The 19,510-nt window shown below is 47.2% G+C and overlaps 1 protein-coding gene across 1 annotated transcript; it reads left to right on the top strand.

Annotated features, from left to right (window-relative positions):
- The first annotated feature begins 3,144 nt into the window (after nucleotides 1-3,144).
- On the top strand, nucleotides 3,145-16,164 carry LOC119853264 (opsin-5-like). Its single transcript, XM_038396126.2, has 4 exons — nucleotides 3,145-3,217; nucleotides 7,285-7,578; nucleotides 9,905-10,236; nucleotides 14,445-16,164. Exons 1-4 carry the CDS (start codon nucleotides 3,145-3,147, stop codon nucleotides 14,790-14,792), a joined length of 1,047 nt encoding a protein of 348 aa, XP_038252054.1. The 3' UTR covers nucleotides 14,793-16,164.
- The last annotated feature ends 3,346 nt before the right edge of the window (nucleotides 16,165-19,510 follow it).

Below are 19,510 nucleotides of genomic sequence, written 5' to 3'. Positions count from 1 at the left end.
AAACTGAGGCTTGAGCCGTTAATTGTTTTGCAAATTAGCACCCAGGCCTTGAACTGATATCAGAAACTGGCCGTGCTCATGGAGGGGAGAGCACGGACCAGATGCTACATTCAGTCACAAACAGCTACATTCAGCTGCAGCTTGTGCGTTGTCTTCACGTGCATTGCCTTCAGATACAATCAACTACAGGAACCCAGCCTGGGGGTGACAAATGCATGTTGCCAGCTCCTCATCTGGGAGGAAGGGACAAAGTTTCCTAGCAAGCCAGAGATGAAAGAAGGCATTTCTAGAAACTGATGCTACCTGATCAAATGGGCTTAGCAGGGAGTCAAACAGGAACCTGAGGCTTTGCACCGCTTTGTTGTGGCCATATACCTTCATGGACATTAGAGACAAGCCTTGGTAAGCTCTTCAAAGCACTTTCCCTTTCCTACCAGCATTACTTCGGTCTTGCCTGGGCTTAGCTTGAGCCAGTTGCTCTTTATCCAAGAGCTAATTTCCTGTAGGCATTCTGCCCCCGTTTTCAGGTTCCCCGTGCTGGAGCTCCATGGGTCACTTTGCCTTTCAAGAGAAGGGAGGCACGGTTTCATGAGATTCTGTACAGGAGAGCATCTTTGGTCTGATCCTTGAGTTGTTTTAGGGTTTCTTGACCACAGCTCTGCTTTAAAAGGACAACTTTGATTAAAAAGGGTGTGAGGCTTGCATCAGTTGAGAATTAAATAGATAGGTGAGTGTCACCAGAATACTGTGGGCAGCTAAGAACCCGACATCTGACTCTCTCTCCAGTAGTGTCATGGGGATATTAAAGAGAAGAGGGGATAGTATGGATCCCTGTGGGACCCTGCAGATATGAGCCTTTGGAGAGGAGGAGCAGATACCTGTCACCCCACCTGCTTGCTCTTCATGCATGGATACCTGGATTCACATCCGGTAGAGTCCCTTGAAGGCAGTGCCAGAGGCTAGGGCAGTGGTCCCCAAACTTTTGAAGGTTTCCCTCCCCTCCCCTGCCCTGCTCTGGGGGTGGGGCCAGAAGCACAGATGTAGCTCGGGGGGAATGCGGACGGGGTAAGGGGGCCAAGGCTGGTGTTACATCTGGGTGTGGGTCTGGGGCCAGGAGCAAGGCTGAGGATGGGGGCTGGCATGGGGCCAGGAGTTAGGATTTCCAACTTTCTAATCCCAGAAAACCGAACACCCCTGCCCCTCCCGCTGCCCTTCCCTAAGTCCCTGCCCCTTCAAGGCCCCGCCCCCACTCACTCCATCCCCCCTCCCTCCATCGCTCGCTCTCCCTCACCCTCACTCACTTTCACCGGGCAGGGGGTTGGGGTGCGGGAGGGAAGTGAGGGCTCCATCTGGGGGTGCGGGATCTGGGGTGGGGCTGCAGATGAGGGGTTTGAGGTGTGGGAGAGGGCTGTGGGCTGGGGTAGGGGGTTGGGGTGTGGAAGGTGAGGACTCCAGCTGGGGGATGCAGGCTCTGTGGTGGGGCCAGGGATGAGGGGTTTGGGGTACAGGAGGGGGGTCCAGGCTGGGGCCAAGGAGTTCAGAGTGCAGTAGGGGGTGTGGGCTCTGGGGTGCGGCTGGGGATGAGGGGTTTGGGGGGTGTGTGCTCCAGGAGGGAGTTTGGGTGTGGGAGGGGACTCCGGGTTGTGCCACCGATCAAACTTTTACCAGCCCAGTTGGTGGTGCCAACCGGAGCTGCCAGGGTTCCTTTTTGACTGGGCATTCTGGTCAAAAACCGGATGCCTGGCAGCTCTACTGGGAGCGGAGCCGTGCCAAGCCTAGAGAGAGGACCAGATGCAGGGCTGGCAGCTGGAGATGCAGTTGGGGGTGGGACCAGAGCAGAACTGTGGGGGGAAGGGCTGGGTGGTGCTCCCACCCCACCCCCATTGGGGCTGGCCCAGGCCCTGCTGTGCCCCCCCCCCCCCGAAGGTTCTGCCATGCCCCCCTAAGGGCATGCCCAATACTTTGGAGACCTCTGAGCTAGGCTAACCTCCCCTGTCCATGGCAGAGGCCAAATCTGCAAGCAGAAGGGATCTTTAGAGCACCTTCAAATTATCAAAAGTGCCTCAATTCATTCTCCAATTTTACACCCACAAATACCTGGGCTCTTTTATAGCACTTATTATTTGATGTCCATCTACCTGGTTACCCTCACACATCTGGTAGTCAGACACCTAATAAGTGCTATAAAGTGTACCTGCAAGATTGATATTTAAAATGCATGTACAAAATCAGAGGGTTCTTTTGAAAAATCAGGACCTTCATATATAAGTTACTAGGCAGGAATCCACGCTACAAGTTTTGGATCTGGAGCCAAACTTCTGCCATATTTATTCTGATTTAGGAATCTGGAGTTGAGGTGCAGACTACTATAAAGAGGAGCCAGCTGCAAAATGTGGAGGTGATGCTAAGCCCCTCATGGTTTGGGGTTTTAGATCTGGGATTTTAGTTTGGGCCCATCTCCAGTAATTACACACCTATCCAGAGTGACTCAGAACAGTTGGTTCTGTCCTGGGTCTCTGCTGCTACATGTACTGCACAATCCTTGAACTGTGCTCACACGTTCTATAACCAGCCGCCGGAAGCCCTGCCTGCTAGAGTGGGACTGCGACCCCCATGCACTGCAGCCGTACCCTGCGTATTGTAACAGGGCAGAGCAAAGAGAAACCTCCTCAGCCCTCTCATCTCCATGCCTCAGACATAAAGCAATAAAAAGCCCTCTGCTCCAGAGCGTCTCGTTCCCTAGAGTTGCTGCTGGATGAGCTGCAATTGCTTTTTGCCCACTGCAGTGCACAGAGAGGGGATTTGCACTGAGAGGTTGCTTGACAAGCCAGAGAGCAGAACGGGTGTGGGTGGAGGGAGGCTCTGGTAGCCAGTCAGGCTGTGAGTGTGCCGAGCTCTGACACTCCCCAGGGAGGAGCGCTTTCCCCATCTCCACTCTCCTCATCTCCTGCCAGGGAGCACAAGGGAAATGGAGAGATAAGAATGCACAGGGGGGACCCTTCGCATTGACTGCACCCCACCTCTCTGCCTGCAACGGTGGACAAATGCCACACACACCATGGAGGAAGAGCTTCTTCACCGTGCCTACTAGCATTGCTTTTTCTTTGATTTAAATCTTTACCTACTGTACTTCCACAAGGGGCCATGGAGCAGCAATATCTCTCCAAACTCCACCCCACAGTGGATTACGGAGCAGGAGTGTTTCTTCTGATCATAGGTGAGTTCTCCCTCCTCAGTCACCAATGCTTGTTTAGGGAACAGGAACTGCCAGATTGAATCAAACCCATAGTCCATCTAGTCCAGTGTCCTGTCTCTGACAATGACCAATAACATAAGCTTCAGAGGAAGGTGCAAGAATAGACAGACAGGATAATCTGCCCTGTATCCCACCCCCGGTCTCATCCTGGTCTCTAATAGTTAGAGATTGGCTTGAGCCCTGATGTTTCCTATCCCTTCCAAAATTTGTTGCCCATAATTTTGATAAATTAACTTTTGCCAGCAGAAGATCTCCTTGCAGAACCAAGATTGTAAACCACCTGCCTCCATTTCAGCATCCCGGTGCTGGAGTTCTATGGGTCACTTTGATCATCAATAAGAGGCAGTTTTGTGGGGGTCTGTACAGGACAGCATCTTTTGTCTGATCCTAGAGTTGCTTTGGGGTATCATTTCTTTTTAAGAACAGCTCTGCTTTAATAGGACAAGCTTGTATAAAAGGGTGAGAGGGTTTTCAAATAGCATGTGAGTTTTATATAGCTGGCTATTTGTGTTTTTGAAGGTAGATTTACAATGAAGTACATGGGTACACCATACATATATACCACACAGAGTGTGGCTTCAGCTCACGATCCTTATTACTTGTGGGTTTATCATATGCTTCCGAATAGCATCTTAGTGATGTGTTTGTTAAGGCTGGGATTTTCCAAAGAGCCTAAGGGTGTTAGGCACCCAACTATCACTGAATTTTAATAGAATTTGACTGCTTAGCTCCATTAGGCTCGTTGGAAAATCCCAATCTAAATTCCTAGCCGCACAATAGGAGAGAGAAGGAAATAGCAAATCAAAGTGTATTTCGGAAATGATAATGTGAAGTGTTACAGAGGAGGGGGAAATATGTTCCTCAGCTGGGGATCTGTGGAAAACAAGGAACACTGTGTATTTTTCAGAGGCTGGAAATTTCCCTGACTTCTTCCCCTAGAAATACATCACTGCATCTTTTTCATGAACACACTGCTACAGTCTTGCTTTTACAGCTAAAGGGAAGGCATTGTAAATAGTGAGAATCTGTTGTTTCCTCTTTTCATTGCTGACTTTAGAGATCATGTTCACCGTAAAACTTTAGATTAACCTCGTTGCTGCAGAGCCGTACTTGCTTGAAAAGAAAACAGACCCAATTGTTTGCTCTGTGTATTTTGGGCAGGCGTTAGTGGTATTTTGGCAAGAAAAATGACACTAGAGTGTAGCGGTTTGCTAGGTGAAAGCATCCTCCAGGAAAGAGGTGATGACATTGTTACTTTTATCATCCCCTGTGCTCCTCTTAGGCTTTTATAGAAATCTGCAACTTGTAACTATTTTCATCATTAAAACAGCCTGTCCCTTAACAATAGATTCTTAGTTCAGCCTAGGATTTAACTGAGTGAGGTGCTCAGATACTACCCTGATGTGGGTGGCATAAGGACCGATATAGGATTGAATAGAATGTTAGTTAGCTCAGTCTGATACCTTGTGAAACTCCAGTCCAAACAAGGTTAGTTATACTTTTGCACGTGCTAAGCTGGTCCAGTTAAAGCCTGTGCTTCCCTAACAATTTAGCACATACTAAAAGTACAATTATTTTGCCTTGGCTAGAATTTTCAGTGTTATCTAGCTAACTAACACTGCACCCTTAGCTCCTAGTCTAGCAATAGCCATAGTGCAAAGGAACAGACTCTGATGTTAAACCATTATTATGGGCTTGGGAGAAATATGAAGCATGCCATGTGGACATAACGGACACCTTACTACAAGGTGTTGAGTAGCATCCAATCCCAAGGGGTGTTGAATGCACTCTGAACAACCCAGGTGGCACTTAGCATAATGACCAATCAGGCCAGCTAGAGTTACCATGTTTCAGGTTCCCAAAAAGAGGACACTGCTGGAGTGGGAGGAGCTGGAGGGGGTACCTGCGGTGGGGGTATTCACTGGGGGTGAGGGGCAGTGTCACTCCCTTTCACAGTGGCAGGGTGTCTGGTGCAAAGCCAAAGATGCTGTCATAAAAATAAAGGGAAGGGTAAACACCTTTAAATCCCTCCTGGCCAGAGGAAAAACCCTTTCACCTGTAAAGGGTTAAGTAGCTAGGATAACCTCGCTGGCACCTGACCAAAATGACCAATGAGGAGACAAGATACTTTCAAAACTGGACTGGGGGAAAGAAACAAATTGGTGAGGATTTTTGTCAAACCTTTCCCAGGAAAGGGAGTGTAGGTTTGGGGAGGATTTTGGGGGGGAAAGATGTTTCCACGTGGGCTCTTTCCCGGTTATATATTTATTTGTTAGACGCTTGGTGGTGGCAGCAATAAAGTCCAATGGCAAAAGGTAAAATGGTTTGTACCTTGAGGAATTTTTAACCAACCTGGTAAAAATAAGCTTAGGGGGTTTTCGTGCAGGTCCCCACATCTGTACCCTAGAGTTCAGAGTGGGGAAGGAACTCTGACAGATGCAATGACAGACGTTAGTCAGCACCTCCCTGCGGGACCCCCTCCGGAGAGCTGGGTGGGCGGGATCCGGCAGCTGTGGCTTACAGGAGAAAGGACCAATCAGCTGCAGATGCAGGGGAGGGACCAATTGGGAAGTAGACCAATCAGGGCTCTTTTGGAGCGGCAGCTTGTCTGCTCTGCAAAAACTGGGGACATTTCCTGTTATTTAAAAAATACCACTGGACAGAGAAAGGAGGCTCAAAAGAGAGACCTATGGTAACCCTGACTCAAAGCCCAGTCCTGCAGCTCTGCATGTAGAGGCTTGGGAGTGTTGGGTCCTGAGTTCAGGAAAGAGAACTTTGTGATGATGTCAGCAGAGCTAATAAAGCTTCAACAAGGAAGTTTATTCAGCAGAGATTTTCACTAAAAGAAGCATTGCAAAAACTGAAGAGTCTTATTAGGTGAAGGGTCAAATTCTGCTTTTTCCTCAGTAAGGTCACAGAATAAAGCAAACGTCTGGCCCCAAATTCACTGTGTTTTGAACATCACAGGCCCAATTCATTGGTATGTCTTGGCATTTTTGGGTGGCTCCAGCAAGGACCAGTGAAGCCAGGTTTGTGGCTGCTTTGCACTGCAAGAGCTGTGCAAATAAGCCAGACCATATCAGGGAATCTGGCCCTGTATATTTTAAGCCAGGCGCATTTCTGTGCACTAGTTTAGTTTTTTAAGATCTCACACAAATCATATACAGATGGATCAGCACATATCCTCTAGGCAAAAACAGTGCTTCTAGGTACCACAGGAAGGTCTGAGTTTGACTCTTAGCTCACTCTCACTGCTTTTACACCAGTGTGACCCCACTGACTCCAACAGACTGACACCACCCAAGAGAAGAGACACAGCTGCAGGCAGGTCCCAGTAAGGACTGGGGACAAAACAAAAGGCCAGGTGCCTGGCTGCAGCAAAACAATGAGTGCCGTGATGAATTCTGCAGCGTCCGGTAACTAACAATGTCTGTTCAAGTCAGTTGCAGGGACTGACCCTGGGACCACCTGCTCAATTGTGAGGATACATGCATTCAAGACTGTGAAGGGCTTTGAGATCTACTGATGAAAAGCCCTACATAAGAGCCAAGTATTATTATTATTATTACCACATGAACTTGATGACCAGGCCTGTCAGCTTACAGTAGCAGATGCAATCCTCTATGTTGTCTAGCCACTAGAGGGAGCCAAAGAGCCACATCGTTAGCCAAATGCTTCCAAGTCTCCCAGCGCACCTTAGTTCGGTGTCTGTAGGGACGTCCTTTCAGAAAAGTTTTTGTGGGGGAAGTGCGGAAAGCACAGTCATGTCAGCATCTAGAATATTATATGTGATTATTTCATATCCTGCAAAGTCTGTGGGGGGGGAGGGGTGAAAAGCAGAAAGACATAATGGAGAATATAGACCTATGAAAAGTTTGGGGAGCAAACCAAGGTTTTGGGGGAGGGCAACTGCCCTCTTACAAATGACTGGCACTGGTTGTGTCTTTCACAGCATCGAGCATATTACTGGAATGTCAACAAATACATCGATAATTATTTACTATCTATACTGTTTTCTCTCCTCTCAGGGATCGTGACGATTCTGGGGAATTCAGCAGTCCTTGTAACCGCAGTGAAACGCTCTTCCCATCTCAAGTCACCCCAGCTGCTTATCATAAATTTAGCCATAACGGATCTTGGAATGGCCATCAGCATGTACCCGCTGGCCATTGCCTCAGCATGGAACCATGCTTGGCTGGGAGGAGATACGTCCTGTATATATTATGCCCTGATGGGTTTCCTCTTCGGCGTCTCCAGCATGATGACCTTGTGTATGATGGCTGTGATCCGGTTCCTTGTAACCAACTCATCCACATCTAATAGTAAGTAATAAAATACAACACTGAAGAGTGTCAAGGCTGGTTCATGGGCAGCCAGACTAGGGTGACCAGATGTCTTGATTTTATAGGGATAGTCCCAATTTTAGGGGCTTTTTCTTATATAGGCACCTATTACCCCCCATTCCCTGTCCCGATTTTTTATACTTGCTATCTGGTCACCCTAAGCCAGACCTAGTGGTCAGAGCTGGAGTCCACAGTCAAGAGTTGAGAGACAGCTGGGTCAGGATACTGGGAGATCAAAGGCAGGAGACAAACTTGGGATCAGAATCATGAGTTGGTAACCAGAGTCAGGCTGGGTCAGGAGACAGGAGTCAAACTGGAGATCAGATGTGAGGAGCCAAGCCAGGTCGGGATGCCAGAAAGTCAGGCTGTGGGAGATGCAGAAGGAGAAGGCACAAGGTACACAGTCCAGGATAGGGTGGAAACGGGTTGTTCAGACAGCTTCCTGTTCCTGTTGCTGGCTTAAATAGGGTAGGCAGGCCAATTGGCTGCTTTGGGACTCCGCCAATAGGACCTCAGAGGCAGAGCTTCAAACTGTGGCAAGACTTCATAGGTCCTGGGGTCAGCAGTTGTCAGCAAGCTGCCAAGTGGAGGGCTGATGCATGGCTGCTCCTGTGGACCTGGGTCATGACAATGAGTCATCTGGGGACCACAATAGTAGAACATTGGGCTGTTATGTTGAGAGAGCCAGTTTCCGGTCATAGGTTGCTCCCAGTTCACCTTGCTGGCTTCTGAGGATCCTTTCCTTAGGCGCCTAATGCAGGACTGTGGATTACCTTAGGCAGCTTGGTACATAGGAGCTAGGAACTGCGTCACCCCAGTACCTTTGTGGATATGACCCTAAGTCTCTGTTCCTCAGTCCTCCATATGTAAATGCAGGTGGTTCCTTCCTCCCATCCTTTTTCTGTCTCATCCATTTAGGCTGTAATTTCAGGGAAGGGGATGTCTCTCGCTAAGTACATGTATGGCATCTAGGACAAGAGGGCCTCTAGGTGCTGCTGTAATACACATAATGCCATAGTGATGGATTTCAGACCAGAATTTGGTGCTTATCTGTCCTGAAACTCAGACTCTTTTAAGGTTTGTCTCTCCCTGTTCCTTGGTGATCTGTTAGGATCCCCACTCATTGTATGTGTGGAAGCTGGGCATTTCATTAAAGTGTTATCTTTGAGGTTCCTGAAGGAAGAGTGCAGCAGAAGCCACTCAGCACTATAAGCAATTTGATAGCCCCTCTACAGCAGGCTACTGACAGCTGTTTCCAAGTAGGCTGTACTTCATTATCTTAAATGTTGTGTTGTCAGCTGCTTTTAGGGGGAAATGAGTAAAGAAACCATATGGTAGAGGAGGCGATTTGGCTTCAGAACAGAAGAGACAGACAATAGCCTCTGGGGTGGGGGGAAGCAGAGTGAGTCCACCACGACATGTGACCTATTAACTAGAATGAGTTTGTTCAACCGGGCATCACTTAACAAGTAACATTAGGAAAGCACCAATGAGAGACAAAGGCCTAGTTCCTGGCATTGCTAAGGCTACTTTGCATTGGCCTGGATTTCCTGGCTACAGGGGAACTGGATTGGTCGGAACCTGCTTCCTGACTCATGCACCCTCTATCTGCAAGGATCTGGCTGGGAGAAAGGGGTAAAACCAGAATGCTGCACTCTGGCAATCCTGGGCTGCTGGAATCGCCCCCTGTAGGCTGGTACGATTCCAGAGTAGCAGCCCTGCAGCTGCTCTTAGTTGTTCCAGGGACTAGCCTGGCATTCAGGGTACATCTACACTGTGATAAAAGACCTGAGGCATCACTGCAGCTGGCCCGGGTCAGCTGATTTGGAGTCACAGGGTTCTAAAATTGCAGTGTAGATGTTTGGGCTCAGGCTGGAGCCTGGGCTCTGAGACCCTCCCCACTACACTGCAATGTTTAGCTCTGTGGCCTGAGCCCGAGTCAGCTGACCCGGGCTTAGAGCCTTAGTGCTGCAGATATTTTATCAGAGCATCGATGTACCCGCGGTGAGCCAACGATCAGGGAGCTGCAGCGATAGCTCAGTCACCTTTGCAGCACCATTCCCCGGCTGCATTGGATCGGAAAAGGCCAGATTGAGGCTCCGGCATAGAGGGCTGTGAAAGCCAGTACACCTCCATTGACTTCTGCTGTGGTTGGCATGGTGCAGCAACACTGATACATCAGAGGGCAAACAGAAGGCACTGCCCGATGGGTCCCACAGATCAAATCTTTTATTCCTTTAAACTAGTCCTGAAATCATGGGGTTAACATGAGATTCATATCGACTTGCTGTTCCTTTTCTTCCAGGCAATACAATCAACAAGAACGCCGTTTGCATTTTGATTGCGTTCATCTGGCTGTGCTCGCTGCTCTGGGCCATTCTGCCTTTGCTGGGTTGGGGTTATTATGGCCCCGAACCGTTCGGCATCTCCTGCACGATAGCGTGGAGTGAATTCCACAACTCCGCCAACGGTTTCTCTTTCATCCTGACCATGTTCATTCTGTGCACACTCCTGCCTGCACTGACCATCCTCAGCTGTTACTTGGGCATAGCGTGGAAGGTTTGCAAAGCACATCAGGAGATACAGAACTTTGACAGGATCCCTAATGCGGCAAAGCTGGAAAGGAGGCTGACACTGGTGAGTTACCTGAAGAGCCAGAACAGGTCAAACCAAGCAGGGGCCCTGTGTGATGTGACCCTTGCAGGAACTCGTCTAGCCCCCTTCACACTCAGTGAGTGGGACTCTCTTGCCCACCTTATTTTGCACCTATCTGAGGATCTGTGGGATTTCTCCAATCTGATCCAGCCAGGCTGTTTTTCATGGGTGGCGCATGAAGCCCCCATTCAGGGAGGCTAGCCCCTGGCCCCGCTCCTTCTGCCTCAGACCCCGCCCGTTCCACCCCCTTTTCCTGCCGGAACCCCGAGCCCCCACAGCAGCCAGAGGAGCTCCGTCCCAGCCACCCTGAACCCCATCCTGCCGGCCGTCCCAAGTCCCAGTCCTTCAATCCCAGCCCCCTCAGCCAGCCCAGTCTAGGCCCTGCCGGCTTCGAGGGAGAGACTGAGGGAGGGTGGGAAGACAAGCAGCATGGGCGGGACCACAGGGGAAGAATGGGATGCGGAAGGGGGGCCTCAGGGCGGACCCATAACTTGACTGTTTGGGAAGGCTTAGCCTCCCCTGGCCTACTATACCCGTCACCCACGCTGTTTTTGTAAGAGACTGAGTATCTGAGAGCTTCTGATGACTCCTTTCTGTGGCCTAAGAAGCCATAAAGAATTGAGTACAACTTTCCAAGCACCTAAGGACTCCTCCTGCATCAGCTCCAGACAAGCTGACAGGTGCACAGCTCGTACCTTTTAACAAGTGCGAAGACCTGGAGTGCCGCCGGGTGAGTAAAAGCACCACAGCGGGTGGCACCTTTTCTTGTGGATCACTCCCCCTGTTCCCTCAACAGGGGAAAATTTAAAAGCACCGAGACATTGACAAGCATTGACTTGTGCTCACTGCGGGAGCGGCCGCTATCCCGCTCCCCCCCAGCTATGCTACTGCCAGCTTTAATTCCCACCTCTGTCTGACACGGAGAAAAGATATGTGCTTGGGTCTCCCACATGCCAGGAGAGTGCTATAGCCACTGGGCTGTGGGTTAATGTATAATGACAAAAAGCTGCTCTCCTCCAGAGGAAAGGTGGGCAAAGTGATAGTTTTGCCTGCTACACAAGCATATGGCGGTGTGGTTTAACTATTGTAGCTATGCCATGTCTCCAATAGAAAATAGGGGTTTGATACAGAATTTGGGTGAAGTTTTTTAGCCTGTGCTCTGCAGCAGGTCAGACTAGGTGATCATAATGGCCCCTTCTGGCCTTGAAATCCATGAATTCATGTTGGAAAGTGCTTTGAAAATCTCAGATGAACCCTAGCACGGAAGGGCTAAATGTTATTTTGTAAGATTAGGGAACAAAACACTAAGTTTTCCAACATAAAGGACTCTCCAATTCAAAGAACTTTTATTTCCTCAACTTTCACCTGCTGGTGCATAGTGTAATTTGTCATTATTTTATTCACTTGTATGCTACAGTAAACAGAAGTGCCTAGCCCAGGTTCTGGGTACCCTTTGAGAAACTACATATAATAAAATAAGGAGGCTCTAGCAATTACCCCAGGATGACACTACCCCAGAAGCAACATATGGCCAAGATTAATTTAAGGCCCAGATCCTCAAAGGCACCTAATTTCCATTGATTGGGAGTTAGGTGCCTAAATACCTTTGAGGATCTGGGCCTAAGAGAGCTACAAGGTTAGACATGTCAGTGTTGTCAATTCTTACAATTTTATTTCAAGTCTCACAGTATTTGGTGTTTTTCTTAAAGCCCCAGCTCCTGGAGTTCTGTGATTACCTGAGAATCTCAGCTTTTATTTAAAAGAAAACTTTCTAGCCTCATAGTTGCAGAGAAAAGCTGGAAAAGGTGAACCATAAAGGCTCAAGAATTAGAAGGCAAATAGAGAACCCTGAATGTGGTGGGTTTTGTTTTTTGGGGGTTTTTTTTGGTTTTTTTAAATTTTCAAGCTTGTAAAGCTGTTCTACTGATTTTAGGGACCTGACTCATGAACTTTGAATACTCGAGGCTGGCAATTGTAGGAGCCTAGAGTTAATGAGCGCAGATGAGAGCTCATCACTTTTGAAAAATCAAGCCACTTATTAGAAGCCTTAAAAAACAGCTAATCAGGTTCCTATTTATTTAAAATCTTGGCCAAATTTAATAAACACCACTACCCAAATCACCTCCAGAACTGCCCCCTCTTCTAACCATCCTTCAGCCTCACCCATCTCCTAAGTCCCTAAAGACCAGGGAGACAGCTGGGTCTAGCAGCACATCTGGAGCACTAGCAAACCTGACCTGGACATGGAGCAATAGGAAAAGCAAATTCTAAAGGTTCAGGGCCCTAATGGGGCATACCCTTCTAGTTGCCCTGACCCTCTGATACCCTCTGCTGACTGCAGCTGTGGCAGCCTCTCATGGGGAGAGATGCAGTCTTCTAGATAGTAACTGTTGTATTAGAAAGAAATGATAAAAGCACTGATGCCTAATTACTCTTTGGAGAAAGTCATTACTGCATGAGTCCACCCCATAGTTCTACAAGTTTACATAATTTGTTCTCCCCATCCCCAACCTTGGACAGCAAGGGCTGTTCAGTCTCCAACTGCATTCATTTCTTGGCCTCAGCTGAGACGGCGACCAAGGCAAACCAATTCGTGCCATTCCAAAGTGCTGGGTTTTGTGATGGGGATGCTTGTCAGCATTCATCAATTCAGAAAGGAGACCTCGCAGGTAGGTTCACAGGGGTTTGATTTATGCTCTGATAAATGATGATGCTCCGATCATGCCCTACCACTAGTAGGACTCAGCTGGCCTCCCATCCCAGGGGTAGGTGGTGCATGATAGACACACACTCATGCATTGTGCGTGACTCACCGATCAGTGCACGCTCCCACCCCAGCAGGGCAGTCTCTGTTCCTCCAGTGCCTGCTGCTGACGGCCAATCTGGCTTTGCGGGAATTTGCTGCTTCTTGTGGCTTGGCCCTCCAGCCAGGTCAAGTTCAGTCCCCTTCTGGGGAACAGAGTCCCACAAACAATAGTTGATGATGACCTCAGGCCAGGTTTTCAGCCCCCGACTATGAGCTCAGTGGACCCTCCATCCCTTATCTCTAGGCTTTTAATAGTTCTTGCACCTTGTATCGGGGGCTTTCACAACACTCTCCTTGGCGGCCAGCAGAGGAACCAGGCCCACCCTCTCCTCTGGGTTCCATGTCAGGGACCCTGTAGCAAGCAGCTAAGGTTTGTTCCCTCAAGCTCCTTGCTGCTTCCCTGTACCCATTTGCTGCCTTGCCATGTCCCTCAGCCTTTTTTCCCAGCTCTCTTCAGTCTGTTCACTCTTGTATCAAGCAACTCCTCCCAAGCCTTTCTCCCTGCAGGGCTGCTTCCTGTCTTTCTATCAAGGCTCACCACAGGGCCTTGCTCCATCCCTCTCAGTATCTCACCAGGCCTTTTATCAGAATTCCCCCAAAACTTCTCCCCTCAGGGCTGCTGGTCTCCCTTTTTTACTCCCCTGAATTCCTTCCTCTCTATTAGCCACCCAGCTCCTTCCCAGCTGGGCCAAATCCTAAATTAGGCCTGGCCCACACTCCAGGTGCAACTAACACTCTCTTCGTTGGAGCAGTGTACACACCCCATCACAGGAATGCAATGATTACCAGGTGGTGTCCTGCCTCAGGATCAGAGCCATGATTCATTAATTTGTTCTATTCATGTAACTGACACTGTGGACAGGCATCCAGAGAGCACTTGGGTCCACATTGGTTTCAACAGCATTACTACACTGCCATGAATTATATACCTCATGTACTATGCTGCCCGTTAGACCTATATTATACAGCAATGCCCCCGATTTTATAAAAGTATCTCCAGTCATGCTGAAATGGGTGTAAACCATGTTAAGGTATAATTTTGAGTAGGGTTCTGCCTTGTAGCCCTATAGAATTTTTCATGGACATTGAGACCGGATGGTGCTGAGTAAGGCTGATCAAAGATTTTCCATCAAAGCTTTTTTTGACAAAAAATTGAGGTTTTGACTAAACAAAGCTGTTCATTAAAAGTGTCTTCTCTGTATGGAATACTGAAATATTTTGAGTCAGCAGTGCCTCATGAGAGCTGTAGTTCAGGGCCCTTATACTTCCATTCACCGCCATGGTCCAGGCTCTCTGGCCATACTACACCTTCTGTGACGTACCACAGCCAGGTAAGGGGAAAAGCGGTGTAAGCTGAGGACTGAACACACTGTGCCTTTTTCAGATGGCCGTGTTTGTCAGTGTCGGATTCCTCGGTGCCTGGACGCCTTACGCAGCAGTCAGCTTTTGGTCAATCTTTAACTCCAGCAAATCTCTACATCCTGTCATTACACTACTGCCGTGTCTGTTTGCCAAGTCTTCAACAGCTTATAACCCTTTCATTTACTACGTCTTCAGCAAAACTTTCCGGCGTGAAATTAAGCAAATGAAGTGTTGCTGCGGCTGGCGAGCTCACTTCTTTAACACAGAGAACTCAATCGAAAACCCCGTGACGATGATGTGGATGGGTAGAGAAAACATATGTACTTGTCCAACTGCAAAGGTGAACAACAGGGAGGCCTCAACCCAATGAGCAGCAGAGCTGGCTCTACAAACACAGCAGAAAAGCCTACTTCATCCTGTATTATAGGGAATCGGTACAGGAGGGCAGTCATGTCGTCTGTTATGATAAATTGCTGTCGTACATTGAGTGAAATGTTGTAAAGAACCATGATTTATTTTTAAAGTTAAGCAGCAAGGAAAGAGGTGTTTTGAGGGACTTTCACTTTATGAAAATTAAAATATCAGTGGATTCCTCCTGCCCTAAACCAAACAAAACCAGCTTTAGCTTAATTACTGTGGAAGAATAAGTACTGTGCTTGAAAGAGGATTTACTGGTTTTTATTTTTTTCCTTATGCTTTTGACTTTATGCTGGAATCTCTGTGCTGCTCATGACTGTGCCTCAAGAGAAAACAACTGATAATACTGGAGTATTGATACCCATTGATAATATTGATATTGATAAGTTGATACCCCCTGCCCCAAATTAGATGCTTTTAAACAAAGAGGAATGAGAATATGCCACTTCCCCAGCAATAAGAAAGGATGAACGTAGTGGAACCAAGAACACTCATCAGCTGGAAGAGACAGAGCTACAGGATGCAGCAACCACTTGCAAAATGGCCATTTTAGGGTTACAGTTGCTTGCCTCTTCCAAATTTAAAGGGCCAGTCTCCAGAAAGGCATGTCAGGGCAAGGATTCTTTAAGAATAGCTAGTGATAGCAGGCCTGATTCCCTGCTTATTCTAGTGTAAACAGGGAGGTACTTCATTGAAGTCAATGGTACTATTAGAGGAGTCTCAGGCCCCTGTACGTTGACAGGAGAAAGGACAAAGGTAAGGTGTAGTTCTGTGAAGGAGAAGCAAATCCCAAGTCTCTTCAGTCTGCAAAGTTGAGGGTTGGCAAAGAATAGTGTGTCTGAGGAGACCTGGGTTTAAACACGCTCCTCCTCATGTTAATGAGTTGCTTAGCTACACTCATTCGCTCTTTGCTTCACTCGTGCTACTAAACAGAAGTAACATGGGCTCAGATGCTTTCTAGGAAATGATCAGTAGAAGTTAGGAGCCTAAATACCTTTAAGGATCCGGGCCTAGGTGTGCATAGGTCATATTCAAATTACTGCAGAACCCCACTCCCTGTGCTCCCTCCTGTCTTGCCCATCACTTTTTGTCACAGTCTTTTACACACGAAACTCAGTGGAGCTTGTTGGGAATTTATCCAAGAAACACTGTTTGTTGGAAAATGCTGATTTGTCAAAACTGAGCCCATTCATGGGAAATCTGACACATTTCCTGGCTCAAAAAAAAAATTTACCCCCCACCCCCCCCCAATTTTTGAGATTGTTGAAACCTTCCACTTCCACATTTTCTAAATGAAAAGTTCCAGTTTTTGGTTTGAAATGACTTTTTTCATTCCAAAATGTCAGTTAATTTATAGTTTTTTTTTTTTTTTAAAAAGTGAAACAGTTATCAAAATAAAGTGTTTTGATTGAGGGCATCCATTTTTTTTAACAATTTTTGGATCCTAGAGCTTGGGCTCTAGCCCGACACCAGAAGTCTACACAGCAATTTAACAGGGGACAGATGCATGTAGGGGATAGGCTGAGGACTGGGGAGTGAGGGGAGCAGACTTGTTGGGGTAGGGAGGGAGAGAAGGAAGGCAGGATAGTTACTGTGACATCCTGTAATTTCCAGTAATATCCTTTAAAGCCTTTATTGTATTAGTTTATATGTTATTACAGGCTGACGCTGTAAGTAACCTCTTGAGTGGTGGAGATGTAACAGATGTAAGACTGAGGAGTTCAAAAGACTATTTTGAAAATGTGCCTGACCAGTATGGACTTTTGGGTCACAGGGTATTAAGTGGATTTCCTGGAGAATCCCTAAGGCAAGGTTAATGCTAGTTCCCATCCCTGGTTATGCAAAACCCCAGCGTTTCAAAGCTACACCCTGAGGAGGAGTTCATTGCCTGCTGATTACCTGTAACTGAAGACCAAGCTCAAAGGCCTGAGCTGTATAAGGAAATGGCTGATCTGCCCAGTTGGCCTTCTCATTCTGGAGCTAATATGGATGATCTCATAACCATGAGGAAAACCCAGTTGTGGATTTGAAGGACTTAAACCTTCCAGAGCCCTAAGATGGAATAGGAAAAAGAAAAGGAGTACTTGTGGCACCTTAGAGGCTAACAAATTTATTTGAGCATAAGCTTTCATGAGCTACAGCTCACTTCATCGGATGCATGCAGTGGAAAATACAGTGGGGAGATTTATATACACAGAGAACATGAAACAATGGGTGTTACCATACACACTGTAACCAGAGTAATCACTTAAGGCGAGCTATTACCAGCAGGAGAGGGTGGCGGGGGTGGGGGGGGAACCTTTTCTAGTGATAATCAAGGTGGGCCATTTCCAGCAGTTGACAAGAACCTGTGAGGAACAGTGGGGGGTGGGGAGGAATAAACATGGGGATATAGTTTTACTATAATGACTTTAATGACACATCCAGTCCCCCGTCTTTATTCAAGCCTAAGTTAATTGTATCCAGTTTGCAAATTAATTCCAATTCAGCAGTCTCTCCAAGGAGTCTGTTTTTGAAGTTTTTTGTTGAAGAATTGCCACTTTTAGGTCTGTAATTGAGTGACCAAAGAGATTGTTCTCTTTGACCAAAGTAAGTGTTCTCCGACTGGTTTTTTAATGTTATAATTCTTGACGTCTGATTTGTGTCCATTTATCTTTTACGTAGAGACTGTCCGGTTTCTCCAATGTACACGGCAGAGTGGCATTGCTGGCACATGATGGCATGTATCACATTGGTAGATGTGCAGGTGAACTAGCCTCTGATAGTGTGGCTGATGTGATTAGGCCCTATGATGGTGTCCCCTGAATAGATATGTGGACACAGGGTTTTGTTGCAAGGATAGGTTCCTGGGTTAGTGGTTCTGTTGTGTGGTGTGTGGTTGCTGGTGAGTATTTGCTTCAGGTTGGGGGGCTGTCTGTAAGCAAGGAGTGGCCTGTCTCCCAAGATCTGTGAGAGTGATGGGTCGTCCTTCAGGATAGGTTGTAGATCCTTGATGATGCGTTGGAGAGGTTTTAGTTGGGAGCTGAAGGTGATGGCTAGTGGCGTTCTGTTATTTATTTTGTTGGGCCTGTCCTGTAGTAGGTGACTTCTGGGCATTCTTCTGGCTCTGTCAATCTGTTTCTTCACTTCAGCAGGTGGGTATTGTAGTTGTAAGAATGCTTGATAGAGATCTTGTAGGTGTTTGTCTCTGTCTGAGGGGTTGGAGCAAATGCGGTTGTATCGTAGAGCTTGGTTTAAGGTCTTTTCTGCCCCGCTCGCCTGCTGGTAATAGCTCACCTTACCTGATCACTCTTGTTACAGTGTGTATGGTAACACCCATTGTTTCATGTTCTCTGTGTATATAAATCTCCTCACTGTATTTTCCACAGCATGCATCCGATGAAGTGAGCTGTAGCTCATGAAAGCTTATGCTCAAATAAATTTAATTCTCTAAGGTGCCATAAGTACTGCTTTTCTTTTTGCAGATACAGACTAACACAGCTGCTACTCTGAAACCTGTTGTTATGCAAAGCACTGAATTTAGCCGTATGGAGTGGAAATCTATCAACTTCATGAAAAAACTCGTACAGATGAAGACTATATCTGTCTGTCTTTCCAAATGCAAACAGATGGACATCATACCAAAAGGACTGAAGGTAAAAAATCCATTACAATCTACATACCACACAGACTAAGCTGACAGCTTGTGCCACACACTCTCAAAGAAAATGCAGAACCACTGATCAACATCCTCTACAGCAAACAGGGAAAGATTAAGAATGAGTTCTCAAAACTGGATACTCATTAAAAAAAAAACCCCAACCTTCCACAAAAACTTCCTTGTGGCTGGACTTTACAAAAACTAGACAAGCCATTTACAACACACACTTTGCTTCTCTACAAAAGAAAAAGGACACTAAACTATCTAAACTACTACATGCCACAAGGGGCCACAACAGTGGTTCCCTTAACCCACCCAGCAATATTGTTAATCTATCCAACTATACTCTTAGGACAGACTCTTCTGCTGGGCTATCTAGGGCCTCTCCTTCTGCCCCTCCAGGCCCACAAACATGATACAGTTCTGTGGTGACCTAGAATCCTATTTTCGATGTCTCCGACTCAAGGAATATTTCCAACACACCTCTGGACAACATACTAACCCACAGAGACCTTCCTACCAAGACTACAAAAAGAAGGATTCTGGGTGGACTCCTTCTGAAAGTTGAAACAACAGACTGGACTTCTACATAGAGTGCTTCCGCCGACGTGCACGGGCTGAAATTGTGGAAAAGCAGCATCACTTGCCCCATAACCTCAGCCATGCAAATAAACTTGTTAGTCTCTAAGGTGCCACACGTACTCCTTTTCTTTCTGCGGATACAGACTAAAACAGCTGCTACTCTGAAAGCTGGAATAGGTGAGACTTCTGGTAAGCTTTCTAGCATGCATGTGGATTCTTTTGTTGTTTTAATACGTTTTCTCTGTAATGCTTTTATCTAAGAATAAATGTGCTTGCTTAGAAAGAGCTATGCGCTAATTTATAACTGCAGGTGATACACTGGTCATAGCCTTCACAGGTGCTGGCCTGTTTAGGCAGTCTGACTTGCTGGGGATATCACAATGTAAAGCAGGGAGTTTTGCCTCCTTAAAATCTCTGTTCAGGAGGGAATGACACTCAGGTCTCCGCCC

This window comes from Dermochelys coriacea, chromosome 3, assembly GCF_009764565.3.
Source record: "Dermochelys coriacea isolate rDerCor1 chromosome 3, rDerCor1.pri.v4, whole genome shotgun sequence".
NCBI classification, from domain to species: domain Eukaryota; kingdom Metazoa; phylum Chordata; order Testudines; family Dermochelyidae; genus Dermochelys; species Dermochelys coriacea.
This window is presented reverse-complemented; position numbering and strand designations above follow the sequence as displayed.

Coding starts and splice junctions, on each gene's coding strand:
- LOC119853264 (XM_038396126.2), top strand. CDS start 3,145: ATGGAGCAGCAATATCTCTCCAAACTCCACCCCACAGTGGATTACGGA. Junction 7,579..9,904: donor CAACTCATCCACATCTAATA/GTAAGTAATAAA, acceptor CTTTTCTTCCAG/GCAATACAATCAACAAGAAC. Junction 10,237..14,444: donor TGGAAAGGAGGCTGACACTG/GTGAGTTACCTG, acceptor TGCCTTTTTCAG/ATGGCCGTGTTTGTCAGTGT.